The 16,344-nt window shown below is 37.0% G+C and overlaps 1 protein-coding gene and 1 long non-coding RNA gene across 5 annotated transcripts in view; one reads left to right on the forward strand and one right to left on the reverse strand.

The window, feature by feature from the left end:
- Nucleotides 1-16,344, forward strand: part of LOC109373272 (uncharacterized protein C8orf34-like) — a 186,780-nt gene that overhangs the window by 46,126 nt on the left and 124,310 nt on the right. For 2 of the 3 annotated variants that reach the window (XM_019627008.1, XM_019627010.1), the window contains exon 2: nt 15,806-15,941. In XM_019627008.1, the coding sequence (XP_019482553.1) occupies nt 15,826-15,941 (116 nt within the window). In that variant the 5' untranslated portion in view covers nt 15,806-15,825. The remainder of the gene's footprint in view (nt 1-15,805; nt 15,942-16,344) is intronic. The other variant, XM_019627009.1, reaches the window with a different exon arrangement.
- LOC109373273 (uncharacterized) overlaps nt 1-16,344 on the reverse strand; it is a 59,459-nt gene that overhangs the window by 32,903 nt on the left and 10,212 nt on the right. The window contains exon 2 of one of the 2 annotated variants that reach the window (XR_002122193.1): nt 10,718-11,059. The exons of the other annotated variant lie outside the window; for it this stretch is intronic. This is a non-coding gene — a long non-coding RNA (uncharacterized LOC109373273). The remainder of the gene's footprint in view (nt 1-10,717; nt 11,060-16,344) is intronic. 2 annotated transcript variants of the gene reach the window in all.

Here is a 16,344-nt window from a genome sequence, read left to right on the forward strand (position 1 = left end):
TGAAGGGGAAAAAATCAGTTACTATAAACATTTATAATAATTTAGAATAGCAAAATTATATCAAAATATTATGAACTATGGATAATAGTGTTACATAGAATGATTAGAGATGGGATGCCAATGTACTATAAACTACATATAAAATATCCTACAGACAACTTTGCTATATCATAAAATTGGCCAAATGTTAAATTTTGATAATTACTAATCTTTATAATTTTTACCGCTATTTCAAAACTGGGGAAACATTTTAAAGAATAATTTGAATGACCAGATCTCTTAAAATTGGTTGTCTGGAATTTTAACTGTTTGTCTTTTCTATATTTTGATTAAGCCTCAGGTTATTTAATGTAAAACTACCCACTAAAGCAATTCTTTAATACTTCACTCAGAATTTTATTCTAAATAATTTTGGGAAAAGAAAAATTACTTGAATGTTCTATTTGTTATATATAGCTATGTAACACATTACCACACGCTTAACATTTTAACACAAATACACATTAATTATCTCACAGTTTTGGGGGTCTGGAGTCCAGGCACAGCTCAGCCGTGTCATCTACTTCAGAGTCTCCCACAGGCTGTAATCAAGATATCAGTCAGCCCTCCTGTGGTCTCTTAGGAAGCTTGACTGGACAAGGATCTGCCTCCACGCTCACAGGGTTATTGACAGAACTCGGTTGCTCAAGCCTCGTTGGACAGAAGGCCTCAGTTCTTGGCTGGCCGTTGACCAAAGCCACCCTGAGTTCCTTGTCATGTGGGCCTCCCCAACTTGTTTCATCCAAGTGTGCAAGCCAAAAAAGCAATAGAGAAAGTGTGCTAGCAAGATAAAAGGAATAGTTTTTCAAAGCCTAATCCCGGAAGTGACGTCCAGTCAACCTAGCTTCAGTCTATTAGCTAGAAACCAATTCCGTGTGTTCAGCCGATCTTCAATGGGAGAGAATTTGCACAAGGGTATGAGCACCAGAAAGCAGGAATCTTGGAGCCATCTTAGATTCATCCTGACACAGATGTGTTCAGTGTATTAATCTTTACTTATCGCTTCCTCTTGTTTTCTCTCTTGTGTACAGTGCTCTTGAAGGGCAAAGAAATAAGAGTGTTTTGATAGAAAAGGGACCAGAACGTGTGCTTTTTGTTTGCTTAGGTAGCAGAGTGGTAGGTTGATGGGTATGGCGATAAGCTTGAGGCTTTCATAAGACCAAAAGGCATTGTAATAAATGGTCATGGCAGAAAATATTCAATGAGGAAGATAAACTTCAAGGTGGAATCTTGAGCAATCCTGGTGTTGAGTGGGGATGCAGGCTAGGAGTGGGTTCAGTTGTACTTCAGAAGGACTGCAGATGAGGCTGTAGTTAGGAAATGAAGGATGGGAGAATCAAAAAAGAAGTTGGAATGCAAAACAGGAGGCAGCGACAGGAAGTAAACATGGGTGAAAGATCCAAGGTGAATAAATGTGATTTGGGGAAAGTGTTGCTGTGCAAAGTTCAGTTTAACAATCTCTTCCATAGTCTCCTGAAATTTCCTGTAAAAATCCCCACTAGGTAGATATCATTTGGGGTGACAGTATATGATGAGATTCTGAGTTTGGTGTTGAGGTAAAAACAGAGCAGTCCTAGCTGACTAAGCCATCTTTGTGTAACGCAGTTAATTAGTAATGTAGTGTGAGTAGGGCATTGTGCTGTGGTTGGGAAAACATCACCTTAGTGTTCAAATCCAGGCTGTACCACATACTAGCTGTGTAACTCCATCAAACTGAACTGTCACTCAAGTGTCAGATCCTATAGGATGAACTTGGCCTCCTCCCTTCCTTGCTCCCAGTTATGACAAGAAAAAATTTTCTTCAGACATGTTTCATGTCTCCTTGTAGTGGAGGGAGGAAGAAATCACCCTCTGTTGCGAACCGCTGCCCTCGAGGGTTATTGTGTGGGGCAAAATAAGGTATAATATCTGAAAGTACCTAGGAGAGTGATGAAAACATAATAGGCATTCAACGAATGATAGTCATCCTTTAAAAATTTGACAGTGGAGTTAAATAGGTATAAGATTATTGAGACATAAAAGGCAAATAACACTGTTGTTACTAATAACAATTTATATAGTCACTAACTTGAGAAATCATTTGTTGTAGATGTGTGTATGTATATATAATAACACCTCCTCAGACCAATCAAACTTCAATTGCTGCCTCTTCCAATTAATATGGTGTGCCTTAGGGGAAGTTGTTCAGACTTTCTAAGGGAGCGTATCAATAATATACCTTATCTATAAAATGGAAATAATAATGTCATGGTGTTGGGATGATTCACTCGGTCATTCATTTAATATAGGCACATCTAGTATAATGCTAGAACTGTATAGGTTATGTGAGACAGCCTTTGCCCTCCTGAGAATTTATTAGTGAAGAATTAAATGATGAACAAGAACTATATAATGTAATTCCAGGGTGTAACAAATGTTATGGCGATAAAGAAGGATTAAAGGGATAAAGACTGGTAAAGATAGAATTGTCAAGGAAATTCCCTCTTCGAAAGTGATATTGGAGTAGAGATGTGAATGAAGAGAGAAACACAGTGCGGTCTTATTGTCGGGGGAGGGCACCCCAGGTAGATACAGGACAGCAAGCGCAGAGACCTGACAACACTTGACATTCTTGCATTGCTCAAGGCACAGAAAGAGACTAGGGTTGCTGTGTAGGGATTATATTGTATAGCCAATTTGTACATTTTCAGAGTTTTGTATATAGTTTTTCCTTATCACCAAATACCCAATTTTAAGAAACTCAAAAAATTTATACAGCATAGGAAGTGAAATGAGGTTCTTAGGTGCCATCGTGCTGCGTGACATGTTATTAAAGAACAATTCCATAGGGTCAGCTCTCCAAGAAAATGGAACAGAATTGAAAAGGGTTTTGTAAAATTTCATTCAGGGTGGCAATGTGTTATGGTGTGAAGTGTAAGAGACGAGAACAGCGTGTGAATTCCAAGAAAGCAGCATGGAATGAAAAGTGGATTTACAATGTGTCAGACAGGGTGGCAACATCTTGTGGCATGTGGCTCGCATCTCATGATGGGAAAGGTACGTCCTCTGCCTGCTTCTCGCCTGTGGCACACCACAGGGAGACTGAGTTGGCAACCACAGCCAAATACATCAGCAGCAATTTTAGTATATGGCCAGCTGTGATCTTCTTTTTTATTTTTCCTAAAATTCGATTCTTTTTCTTATTTATCTTGAAGGGTTGAGCATAAGACAGAAATAAACGGAGTTTGGCAGGGGGATGACAACGGGTAGCTATGATACTTAATACAATTTTTAGATTAACCATACTGGATTTAGAATCCAACAAATGTGTTCAGCGTAATGAAATACTTTTTTCCTTTTTTTTAACTTTTTTTATGTTTACTTGGCTAAAATTTGCTTCCTTGAAAATATCTCATGATGAGTTGAAAAAACTCAATAGCACAAAGTTCAGGGAGGGAAAATAGTGAAGTTCAAAGGAGAGGAAATGCAAGACAGTTGAAGCAAAAGAAGTCTTCTCAATCAAGGTGAAGGAAGAATACAACCAAAGCTTAAGATTTAAGCAAAAATAAAGAGAGAAGGTAAGAAAAGAAAAAAGAAAAGAAGGTGGTGGTGGAAGATATCAACCATCCAAGACTTGTTACACTTGAAATCCAAGAAAAAAGTAAACTAAGAATAAATCCTTAATCACTAATAACTAAACTAAGAATAAATCCTGAGTTTAATCACAATAGCACATCAATTTAGTTTTGTGCCATATGTATAAAATAAAAACTGACTTCAGGCAGAGTCAACTGTACTAAAAATAAGCTTAGAGCATAGATACAGAAAACGTAACAGCTAGCATTGGGAATGTAACAATTAGTGTATGAATTTATTGTTCCCTCACCACAGGGCTTATTTTGAGTTAGCAAATTATGTAATGAATGCAGAACTGAAATGAACCCAGTTAGTACTCAGTCTAGATCAAGAATCAAAATATCATCAAACATGGTACAGGGTACAGTTGTTAGGTTTCTGGTCCAAGTTCATTAGCAGTCAACAAATTAATACAGTACACATAGGAACTTCTCAACATAGGACCTTATTTATTTAACACAGAGCTTTTAGGAACATAAAAATTGTATGAAATCGGGTCAAAAATTAGTTTAGAAACAAAAAGAGTGCATGTAAGTAGATGAATTGCCTGTATTGACTGAAATAACGCTTTCCGTAACATAATGGTGCCTGATCCATCACTAAACTATTTGGATGGGAAATGCTTTCTCACTATTGAGAGGTAATAATCCCAAAGGAATTAAAAGTTGAATAAATACACTTTTAAACAATAGTTAAAATGATATGCTTATGCAAGATTTTGTAGTGGTTTTCATATTTGAAAAAAAAAAATATATATATATACATTATTACCCATCATCGCATAAAAATTAATGATTTATTTAATCCCAGCCTTTGAAAAAGATTAGCCAGCCTTTCCCCATGACTACCTGGATACCATCTTTGCCTAGCTCCTGTCTGCACTGAACATTTTGCCTGGTTCGCCTCACTTTCTGTGTTCCAATTGTATTCCTGAAGACCCCTACGTCTAAACTCTTGCCTATGGCTTCCCCCTACTGCCCCTCAAATCTGATCCCTGATACTCCTCTGACACTGTCTCTAGATTTCTGAATTGGCCACAGAGTGTCCTCCCTTCAGTTAGGGCTGTAACTGGGCTTTCAATTATGTCAGGCCATTCTGCATCTAGAACCCTACCAGACGGTGGTCCACATGCCTGGAATTTGACTTATTTTTATTGAAAGAGAATTGTTCACAACCTCTACCTGTCCAACCTTCAACGGGTGAAAAAAGTGTCATGAAAAAAGTCAATTTTTTATGTGTATACAGTATCATCTCTTGAATTTGTGGTGGGTGAAAATTAAGAAAAGTAAAGATGCGCTCGGATGCAGAAAGCAGACTCTGGGTAGTGTTTGGATTTGAATTTGCTAGAAGCACTAACATTTTCTATCAGATTGGAAAGACAAAACCACTCCCAGATGTCTTAATTTTTCTGACTCATGGAAAAGCCTTCACAATTTATATAATGATGGGTTCAATTAGCACAAGTCGTGTGATTCATTTGCAATCTAAGTGAACACATTCTAGCCTATAAATTTTTACAAATGTTTGTGGCCATCATGTGTTTGGCTATTGATGGTCAAAGAAATTAAACAGGAACTGGTAGCTATCAAAGAATATCTCAGGGAGTTTTTTGCTTCTTTCATTTAATGATAGAAGACATAGAATACATGTAAATTTAAATTTACGTAAACATTTTCCATAACTTACTGGTCTAATCACTTTCTTTGTTTATTGATCTTATGTGGTCGAGGAAAGTAAATAATTCTGTAACACACTCTCTCTTCTGTTATTAAAAGTGGAAACTTCACAGCATTTAAATTCCACAAGAATTTTATGTTTTCAAGTTCAAGTCTAACTTAATTTTTTTAAGCTAAGAAGTTCCAGCCTGTAATTTCTGGTACATACCACTTTGTTCTTAATATTTATGAGTGAGGTTAAGTTGTACTGTTCTGGTGTACTAAGAAAGACCACTAAGCTCATATTTAAGGCATGATTCTAGAAAGAGAGAACCGAAAGAAGCATGGCCTTAGCATCCTTCTTCCACCTTTCAACCGGAATTTGTCCCAGCAAAGTGAATTATTTTTTTGCTCTCCATCCTTTCTTTTCCTCTTAAGGAAATATAGCTGTCTCACATAGCAAAAAAGGTTTCATAAATATTTTATGTAAACTTGTTGAATTTCTTATATGTTTTCTTAACATTTGTTTTATTTTCAATAATTCACTCAGAATATATAACATCTGCTTAAAATATTTGACCAAATCAGCTCTATTGACGTAAATCAACAAACCGATTGCAATGCAGGGAAAAATTGCCATATAATTCTTATGTAATCCATCACTGAATCACTGTGAAAGGACTTATGTTTGGAAAGCTTTTAATTTTTTGTTATAAAGTTCCTAGAAACAGATGTGAAAATTCACTCGTATCCCACATTGTCTAGTTCAAGCAGCTGTAAATTATTTCATGGATTACACTTGAATGAAATGAAAGTCCTAGGGTTATTTAATCGAGGCAGCTGTTATTTCCTTAAATTAAATCAAAACAGTTCTTTGCTTGATTAATTCTTGGTTATTTGGATGGTATAAAGATAAAGTGCTGACATGTCTTTAGTCATAAATTCGTTCATTTTTCTCAATTAGTGTCTCTGTGGCTCAAAAGATGCGTAGCAATTTCATTGGCTCACTTTAAAAATAAATTACTGCTTTGGGCTTTCTATTATGGAAGAAATATGTATGATACTTTCTTCTTTTAAATATAGCATTCATATAATGTGCACATTTTACTTGTAGAGGAAGTTAGACATAAGAAATGTCGCTGCTTGGTTTTAACTGATAATTCTGTCAGCTTCTCTCAGCCATACGGCCTATAGCTCCATTCCTCACTCCCTTCCTAGCTCCAGATTGTCCTTCTAACCAGCTGCCAAACATCCATATGCTGTGTTGCAGATAGCCATCTCAGCACGTGTGAAACCAAAGGTGTTATCTCTTTCTGTGTCCCCTAAAGGTGGTAATATTGAGAAACCCGCTAGGATTTCACATTCAATAGTTTAGTACAACCTAGCAAACCTTCCTCTGAAATCACCTTCCAATCCAAGTCTTTCTCTTCTGACTGCCATGCCCTTAGCCCAGGCCCTCAGAAGCTTATCCATGTGCTATTGATCCTTTCTGCTTCATTGCCCTGTTTCCAGTTTTCTCTTTTCCGAATGGCTGTAGGCAAATGCTGCAAGTGCATTTCTTTACAAACCAATTTTCCCAAAGCGGAGTCCACATAAAGATCAATTGGTCAAATAATTAACTGAGTTTATCAAATTATACAAAGTTCGTATAGTCAGTAAATATCAATGAATGCCTACTTTGGGCTAGACACATTTCTAAGGCACTGAAATTACAATAGTGAATGAGAAATACTTAGTTCCTATCCAGAAAAGAAACAGATTTTTTAAAATTAGATGAATAATTATAAGGGTATGGGTATGTGTGTCTGCATATATATATATATATATATATATATATATATATATATAGAGAGAGAGAGAGAGAGAGAGAGAGAGAGAGAGAGAGAGAAAGTAATGATGAGTGCTATGGGATAAAAAATAAAGCCAAACAGGAGAATAGCAAGTAATGAAAGTAAATATTCTTTTGAATAGAGGCAATGGATAAGATTATATTATTCTCATAAATATTACTGGATGTAGTTGATATGTGTTCTTATTTGCATCAGTTTAAGGAATTTTTTATTTAGTCTAAAGCTATAGGATATAAGATTAGTTTATTTCAAAATATAATTTTATTAAGATATTTATGAGATATATGTTCCAGAACAGCAGCGTCCTACAGAAATATGTGAGCCCCACATTGGAGCATCATGTGTAATTTTAAATTTTCTCACAGTCTCATTAAAAAAGGGAAAAGAAACGCGGAAAGTTAACTTTCATAATAAATTTTAATTCAGTATGTCTAAAATATTCTTATTTCAATATGTAGTCAATATAAAACTTATAAATTAGGTATTTTGTATCATTTTCATAATAAGTCGTCTGAATTCTGTAAGCATTTTACTCTTACAGCACATCTCATCTTGAACTAGACCCATTTCAAGTCTCCATAGCAGCACGTGGCTAGTGACTAATGAGTTAGATGATACAGTTCTTGAATATATGGTTATGTTGACTATATTAAATATATTCTTGATATTTAGTTGACCATATAATTGTATATTCTTAAATAAGAATATATTAATGACAACTGCATTTAGTTATGAGTAAGATATTTATAACCTCACTCAATGAATATATTAGTTGAATATATTCATTTCAATGAAGCCTGTTTCATAGATTATAATATTGACTATGTTCAAAAATAATATTCTGAAAGTTAATATTTTAAAAATTTAGAAAATTCTTTATTTCAATTAATGCACTTACAGTTATCATCTTAAAATACAGATTTGATCGCTTTATCCTCCTTCATCATCTGAGACACAGCTCTTTTCCAGTGTTACGCTCTGCTCTCCCTATACATCTGAGATTGTAGTCACATAGCTGTACCACAGTCCCCAAAATACTATGTACTTTCAGATCTCTCTCTCTCTCTGTGCTTTGTCATACTCTTCCATTTTTCTGAAAAACCCTTCATCACCAGATCTGGCTTGTATGCTTCTACTCAACAGTTACCCGACTTACTAATAATTCCTTATCATTCAAGTTTCAGTCAGAAATCTGAAATTAGTCTACATAATTCACATGGAATACTGCCAAGTGCTAATAGAGAATATCAGACAGTTTTTTTTTTAACCTCAGTTAGTTGCTTTCTCATTTGTTTCCATAACATTTAAAACATGTATTTTTATTTTTTTCTGAGATACAGCTGATTTATATTATATATTATATTGTATTATATTATAATATTATATCATCTACTTTCTTAACTAGACATTAATATTCACTAGATAGTTTGATTTCAAAGTATCAAAGTAGAGCAAGTATATTTTTTAAAATTTCCATCAGGTTATTTTTTATATAATATTTCTCTACCACTGTTACTTTAAGAACCATGGAAGTCTTTGGTGAAAAAAAATATTTCTGATTGCTTCAAAGAAATTTCTAGTTGGCTAGAGTCTCTCCTTAATATACTGAATTTGTATCCACTTACAACCAAAGAGGATATATCTATGTGCCTGTAGCACTGAGCTGGATATTGTGGGGGGGATATAATGCAAAAAAAAAAAAAAAAGAAAAAAGAAAATATTTTGGAAAAAGGCCCCAAAGGAAATGGAGGGAAGGAGACAGGGAGGAAGAGAGGGAGAAAAAAAGCGAGGAAGGAAGATTGATGCCATTGATGTTCTAAGACTCTTAAGTTTCTGTATTTAAAAAAATATCCCTTGCATTTTTCTCCCTTAACTTATCCAGTATTGAAAATTTTTTGGACAGGATCTTACTCAAATTCTTTAATTTGTTTTTCTCTTCTCTTTCAATTTATGCAACCTTTTGGAAATTTTCTAAGTTTAGGCATTTCTGTTTCTTTCTCCTGCTTATTTAATCTTAGACACCTGCTCCCCTTCATGTTATCAAGGAAATGGAGCTATGGAGACCTAGATTTGTATTTTATTTTTGTGCTTTGTAAACTAAACATAGATTACTAGTATCCTTCCATGATTAAACAGACGCAAGGTTCTTTGGAGTAGCATCGCCCTTCGAGTTTGGTAAGTACTCGGTAGTTATTAGGAGCTCATCGACCATTCTTGATGGAGTGAATATTGGTAAAGAGAATGAAGGAATGAATATTTCCAGAGTAAGACCTCTCCTGAGACTGCAGCAGGAGCCAATTTTACTGCCATCGTCACAGTTGCATTTGTCTCAAATGAACAAGCATATGAATTCCCGGAGGCTTCTTACGCTAGGATTCTCTTTTCTTCTAGTCTGTGATAGCTATTCTGAGCTGGAAAGAAAAAGAACTGATACCCAGATGGGGATGGGGGTCGCTAGGCAATCTTCAGAAATGCAGTCATAAAATTCATGTCTTATTACTGTCTCAACATATGTCTAGCAACCTACAAATACTTAGATAATTATCATGAAGCTCCACACCCCTATTCTTTATCTTATTAGTAGAAAAAGTGGTGCAGAGGCAAGTAGACAGTTGAGGGTTTTGACCTTTGAACATGTCCTCAGAGGTTAGGGGTAGTCATCATGTCTAGACACTCTGGTGCAGAATGAACCACATGATTTCTTCATGTCAGTAAGAAGAATAACTCAGTAATTGCTTCATTATCAAGTGTGGTGTGCTTTGCAGCTCAAAAAGTAAAACTGAGGAAGCGACTTTTAGCTCTAATTTATAGCAATATGGCTTCCAAGAGATTGTTGCTTCATTTAAACAATCTGCTTTTAAACATTCAATTTCCTCTTTTTATCAATATTGGAGATACCCTAAATTCATCATAGAATTATAATGAGACTGCCTGAGAGAAGCTAAGATTTGGATTAAACCTGAGAGATCATTTAGTACAAAGCAAAAGAGATCATTTAGTCTGCAATTTCTAAATCATCCACAATAATGAATTATCCCACCTATGTTTAAACAATTCTGGGATGGGGTGCTCACATCTCTCACGCAACCATTCCATATGCCTTTGAACAACTATAAATGTTAGTAGGTTGTGTTGACTCATAAATATACTACCCTCTCCTTAGACCCATTTCTTCTGTGGAGAAACAGAGGGAACTCTGATCTATATGACAAACCTTTAGATATTGCCATTGTAGAAATAAATGAAGACCATCCAAATGAGAAGAGGCAGAGACTATTTATACAGGGCTTCTGATAGCAAGGGAGTCAGCCAACATTACTTGGATTTTCCAGAGACCCAAAGGCAGCTAGGAAAGTGGGGAAACTTTATAACTTAAAAAAAAAGGAAAAAAGGGGAAGGGAAGGCTTGAGGTATGGTCTGATTGGAAGTTGTTGGCATGGGGAGGCTGGAGGCAGGGTAACTGGAAGCAGACTATCTTATGCATTGGTTTGGGGAGCATATTTGACTTTCTCTGGCTGGTAGTGAGTTGGAAGTCAGAGTAGGAGGAAAGGAGCTCACCTGTATTAACTAAGTCCTGAATGTTTGGGGTCAACTGCTGCCGAGATTGTGGTTGGCGTCATTGGTTAATTCCAGCAGAGGTTGTAGATCAGTGTTCTAATGTCCCCGTGATCTATCCATTGTCTGTTTGTGTATTCAGTCTCTCAGTCCCCTCTTTTGGTCATTCTCTCCCTTGCAAGGAATTTGGCCAAAAGTTAGGGCTAGAGATTCAGATCTTCACTGCTTGATGATTGCTCACGTGTCTCCATAGTCAATTGTATCATAAGAGCTTCTTAATTCTTTGATGTTGTATTATCATGGTGACCATCTGATGAGAAAGTGCTGCATAGAAGCTTTTAAGACCTGCATTAAGCACCAAGGTTAAGCGTTACGATGATAGAGTTCAATGGACTGGCATCATGACCACTGTGATATAAATAAGGATAATTAAAGGTTCTTTTAAGATGCTTCAGAACCAAGAATCCGAATTGTCCAACCAAGGCCAAGAGCACAATTCCACAGGTCATAAGGGTCAAACTTAGAGAGCCAAGTAGCTTTTTTCTTAAGGCAATATATACTCTCTTCTACCTTACCTGTTTCACTGAGCCAAATACAAAAAGAAGTATTAGCAGTGGCACAGATACTACCGTCACTCATGATTAAGAAGTCTAGGTTGTTCATTACTATTCTTGCCAAAGAATTGAGAATAATCTGTATTCCCTCTGCAGTAGAGGTGGTATCATTTACAACTTCTGCCAAAGTTAAAATGATGTATGTCTCACAGTCTTTTGTTTGTATGATTCCTGTTATTGGAAACACTGCTTAGATTGTTTACATAAACAATGAATCAGTAGCTCCCCCAGGTAAAGTGTCTGAATAATCAAGGATGGCCTCATTCTGGAGCTTGCGTCTGGCTTATAATTTCCCGCTTTAATAATTTATAGAATTAGGGTATCTGTGTACTGATAGTTTTTGTAATACTATTCCTAAAGGGCATGAGATATGAGGATGCGGCAAGCAAGACTGGCCACCCTGGCTGCAGAGGAAGTAGATCTGGTAGGAACACACAGGTATCCAGGCAAAAGGGACTGATTCATGCACCATGTTGAAACCAGGGCCTTACATTGGCTGGATCATCTGAGATTGGTGTTAGGATCACTATGCTGTGATGTAGCAGTTTTAATAAGAATGGAACAAAAGGAAAAAAGGGCCGTCATGGGTGGGTGACATCAAGGAGTCTTCATAATAGAAAATGAAAAGAATGACGGTAAGTAAGCAGATGAAAAACAAAATAGGAATTAGGGGTTGTGATCCAACATCTTGGGCAGAAGCTGTCCACTCTCTGAGGCCATCGGATTGTTCTGAAGGCCTTGAGATATCTGTCTACTGTGAAGATCTAGAGAATCTTGGAGAACCCTCAGTTGGAGGTCCCCTATGAGAATAGACTTCTTGTTGTGTTGATTCTGGATTGCTTCTTTAGTTGTGACATATGAACCCAAGGATTTTCTCCAGGGACTTTTACTTCTGTATTTGCTGTTAGCAGTATCTGGTAGAATCCTATCCAGTGAGGTTCAAGAGCAGTTTTTCTCTGATGTATCTTCCAAAAGACAAAATCTCATAGTTCAACATCATGAAAAGGCTGTTTTAGAAGATATTTTGAGTGTGACCTTACCATCTTGGTAATAGGACTGGATATAGTATATGCGTCTCTTGCAATATTTTGCAATGTCTGTGTACAGCAAAACACATTATAGAATCATAGTTAAAATCCTGAAGCACATTTTCTTCCAGTTGACAGTTCATAGAGAAGTAAACAATGTGTCCCCGAGGGAGTGGACCATGCTAGCATGAGGGAGAGTGGAAGTACGTTTGACTGAGGGAGCTCAAGGGTTTCTAAAATTTTGTTAAATTTATTTAAGAATGTCATTGATTCTTTCCACCTTTCCTGAAGTTTGTAGGTGGTAAGAGCAGTGTGGCTTCTGAGTAAAGGGTAATGCCCTATAGGGTTCTTTCATAATGTTTCTTGCAAAATGTGTGCCTTGGGTACTTAATATAAAAGTTTGTGTTCCCAAAATTGAAAACACAAAATCTGGTAGCCTTTAAGCAACTGTAAAGAGTGTAGCTTTTTGTTAAAGACGTGTTTCAACCCATCCTGAAAATAGACATACAATGACTAAAACATTCACATCTCCTGGAGTGTGGAACCTGCATAAAATTCATCAGCTGCATAAAATTCAAGGGCCCGTGAAGCTTTGATTCCTGGCCATATCCCACCTTTACAGTTTTTCTAGAATTATTTTGTTGACAAATGACATGTCACTTAAAAAAGCCCTCCACTGTCTTTTAAAGTTTCCCCAGCCACGTTGATTTAAGATGGTAACCAATTTATCTGTACCATGATAAGAAGTTTCATGGAGAAATTTAGCTAATATTCATTTGAAACCATCTAGTGTCACCAGGCAGCTATCTTGAGAGCACCAGAGAAGTGTGCTCTGAGTGAAGCTAGAATCATATTTTTTTTTCCTTTCTCTTTTCAGAATGAGGGGCTAAATGTTGATATTTCATAATAGTCCCTTGAAATTCCTTTACAGATTTATCCTTTAAGAGTTTAGATAGGAACATAATCTTGGTTAAGACTGCTTGTTTGGCAAAATGATCTGCTAGAGTATTTCCTTTAGCTTCTATATGATTAATTTTTTTCACGAACCCCAATTTTTATAATAGCTTCTCTTTATGAAGAAGTGTCTTAAGCCTCTTGTCCTTTTTTTTTTTTTTTTTTTTTTTTTTAGCTGAGCCATCCTGCCACCTGTTGGCAGCTCAGCGGCTGCTCAGCTCGGGCTGGACTCAAACCGCTGTTGCTCAGAGCTCAAACTTTTGAGCGAGCTCTTAACCAACTGAGCCACTCGGCCAGCCCGCCTCCTGTCCATTTTTTATTGGGATTTCCAGCAGAGCTGAGAAAATCTTTGCTTCCAAAGCATCCCAGGTCATATTTTAAGAAAAGCAGTCCTTTATAGATATTTATTCTGTGGTCTTTGGCTAGTTGAGAAACCCAAGTAAGGAGAGTAAGTCCGCTGTCTTGGCTAATTCTGCCTCAAGTAGAGGACTATATTCTAAAAGCAAGCTTAAGATAATGATAGCACATTCTGCCCAGTGTCAAGTTTTGATCTATCAACAAAGAATATTAGGTTAAGTTTTCAAAGGAAGTTCTTCACAAAACTGAGTGAGGCACAGCAGGTTCTCTAACAGGTAGGAACATATGAGGTTTCCTTCTTGTGGTCGGGGCAGGTCGGGGTGATGCCGTGGTGAAGAGTAATGTGAGAGGTGTAGGGTAGTCTAACACATTCTCATGAGACGTTGATTAGCTCTCTGAAAAGTGCTGTATGTTCTCAGGCAGGAAGTAGTAAGGTCCAAAATTGCATGAGCAACCCTGAGATCAAGAGGGGAGCCTATAACTAGTTAAGCCAAAGCCCCAAGTTTTGAAGTGGTGGCTATTGCCCTACAAAAGGGGAGTAAGCCTTTGAAACCAGGTCAAGGAGACAAGGTTTTGATGGCTCCCATGCAGTTGAGTTAAAACTCTAAGAGCTTGTTCAGATGACTCATGTCCAAATAGATGAAAGGATGGTTCATTGGGAATGCCTGTGGAAAGGTTCTGTTGACAAGCCTTCTGCAAATTCCAGATGCCTATTCATGACTTAGATTAAGAGTTGTCACAATCTCAGGAAAAGCTGACACTTGTTGTTTACAATATCCAGTTAAGCCTAAAAACCCTCTGAGTTGTTTTGTGAGAGATCTAAGATATTTGGGTAGTCCATTGCCTTATCAAGTGAAGAAAACCAAAAATTTTCCATCCTGAAGCTGCTTTTTTTAGATATTAATACTAAGCTATTTATTAAGAAAAAAAAAAAAGGCTCAGAAAGAACATTTGATCCTCCTCCCTTTCCTTCCCAAGAAATTCATACAGAAAAACCTGCCTTGGCGGGGAGCCTTGGCCTAATTACCTTAAGAATCTTTACCCCAACCTTAATCAGGCATCTGAGCTAGATGCCCCCACGTCCCATTGTTTCTGAGTTGCCCTGCAGGGATTTTCCTGTCATGTATGTTCCTCTCTTTCTCAGCTTTCTTAGATTCTCACTCACTTCTGAAATCTAATACCCTGCCCCCACGCACGCCCACCTTCTTTCTCCTTTGTCCAAAAATGTCATATATACCTGGTGTTGCCTCACTGTCTTTAGAATGTTCATGCGTATGTGAATTCCCCATGCACATGTATTAAAATTTGGTTTTCTCCTGTTAATCTCTCTGTTAATTTGATTATTGGCCCAACGAGAAGAACTTAAAAGGTAGGAGGAAATCATTAATTTTTTTCTGCCCCCACACGAGAGTGATTTTCCTCTTTATCTAAGTGATAATCTCAATAATTATATTATGTCTTAGCAAAATTATAATTTACCTTTTGAATCTTTATGTCCCCTTTTTGCTAAAGCTTAGAGCAAGTAAAGATTCTTTGTTCTCGAATAAAACAGGCGATCATGTATTATTGTATCAGAACTGAATTACAAGGGAAACTTAGATCTTTTAGGTCTTGGTTGAGGACCCAGGAAGCATAGGAAGAGATTGGTGAACTGCCGGGACATGGCTATCCCAGTATACTGGTGTCCTCCTCATGTGTAGACAGAAAGGAAAGGAGTAGAAAAAGACAAAGATATGTTCTGGTTAGAGCTTGTTGGGTGCGGAAGCAGAGGGCAGACTAATTAGAAGCAAAGAGCTTATATAATCAGTTCGGAAGCATATTTGTCCTTTTCTGGTTGGTTCTGAGATGGAAGCAGAGGCAAAAATCGGGAAGCTGATATTCACTGACCAAGTCCTGACCATGGTGGGCCTGTTGCTGTAGAGGCTGTGGTTTAGCTTCCTGTAAACCTCATATCATTTATCTCCAACTACATCTAGAAATGATTTTAAAAAATAATTGGTGCATGAGGTAAGATTTTGCAAAGCGGAAATATATAATGTCTTACTTAACAAACTATTGGCAGACACGTGAAAACGTGGACTTTTCTCCTTAATCCTATTAGAATTAATTTTTCTCTGTAATTGTTTGTGTTGTTACAGAAGACCTTGACGATTTAAGAATGGAGGGAGTAACTACCCTGGTACCTTCTGGGAGCAAATTTAACCAAGGTCGTGCTGCATACCCTGCTGAACCTCAGGCCAAGGTCACACTCAACATCTGTTCAAGGTGTGCCAGGTAAAACAAACCATAGGTATGGTACCTAACAATGTGAATTTTAAAAGCTAAGATTTTGATGCAAAGCGTGTACTCCTCTGTGTTCAGAAAATCTTTTCCTTCTAGTTATCTTTTGTAGTAACATTGGCAAGGGAGTTTGTCGTGTTATATTCCGTGCCCAGTGCCACTCAGACTGACAATGAATCAAAGAGCTTAGATTGTCTTCACATCACAGTTTGAGACTGCTTTAAGTCTTTCTGTTTCTGAATTTCATTTGTTGTCTGCCCTTCTGTTCCCTTTCAAAGGAAGATTCAAGGGGCTCAAAAAGTTCAAAGCCAAGTTTAAAGCACCTGCTTCAGGCCCAGGTTTGCCCAGGTACAGTGTAAGATCTGATACTATTGGCCTCTTAACCTGCCCCTTATCC

This window comes from Hipposideros armiger, unplaced genomic scaffold, assembly GCF_001890085.2.
Source record: "Hipposideros armiger isolate ML-2016 unplaced genomic scaffold, ASM189008v1 scaffold_698, whole genome shotgun sequence".
Classification (NCBI taxonomy): Eukaryota; Metazoa; Chordata; class Mammalia; order Chiroptera; family Hipposideridae; genus Hipposideros; species Hipposideros armiger.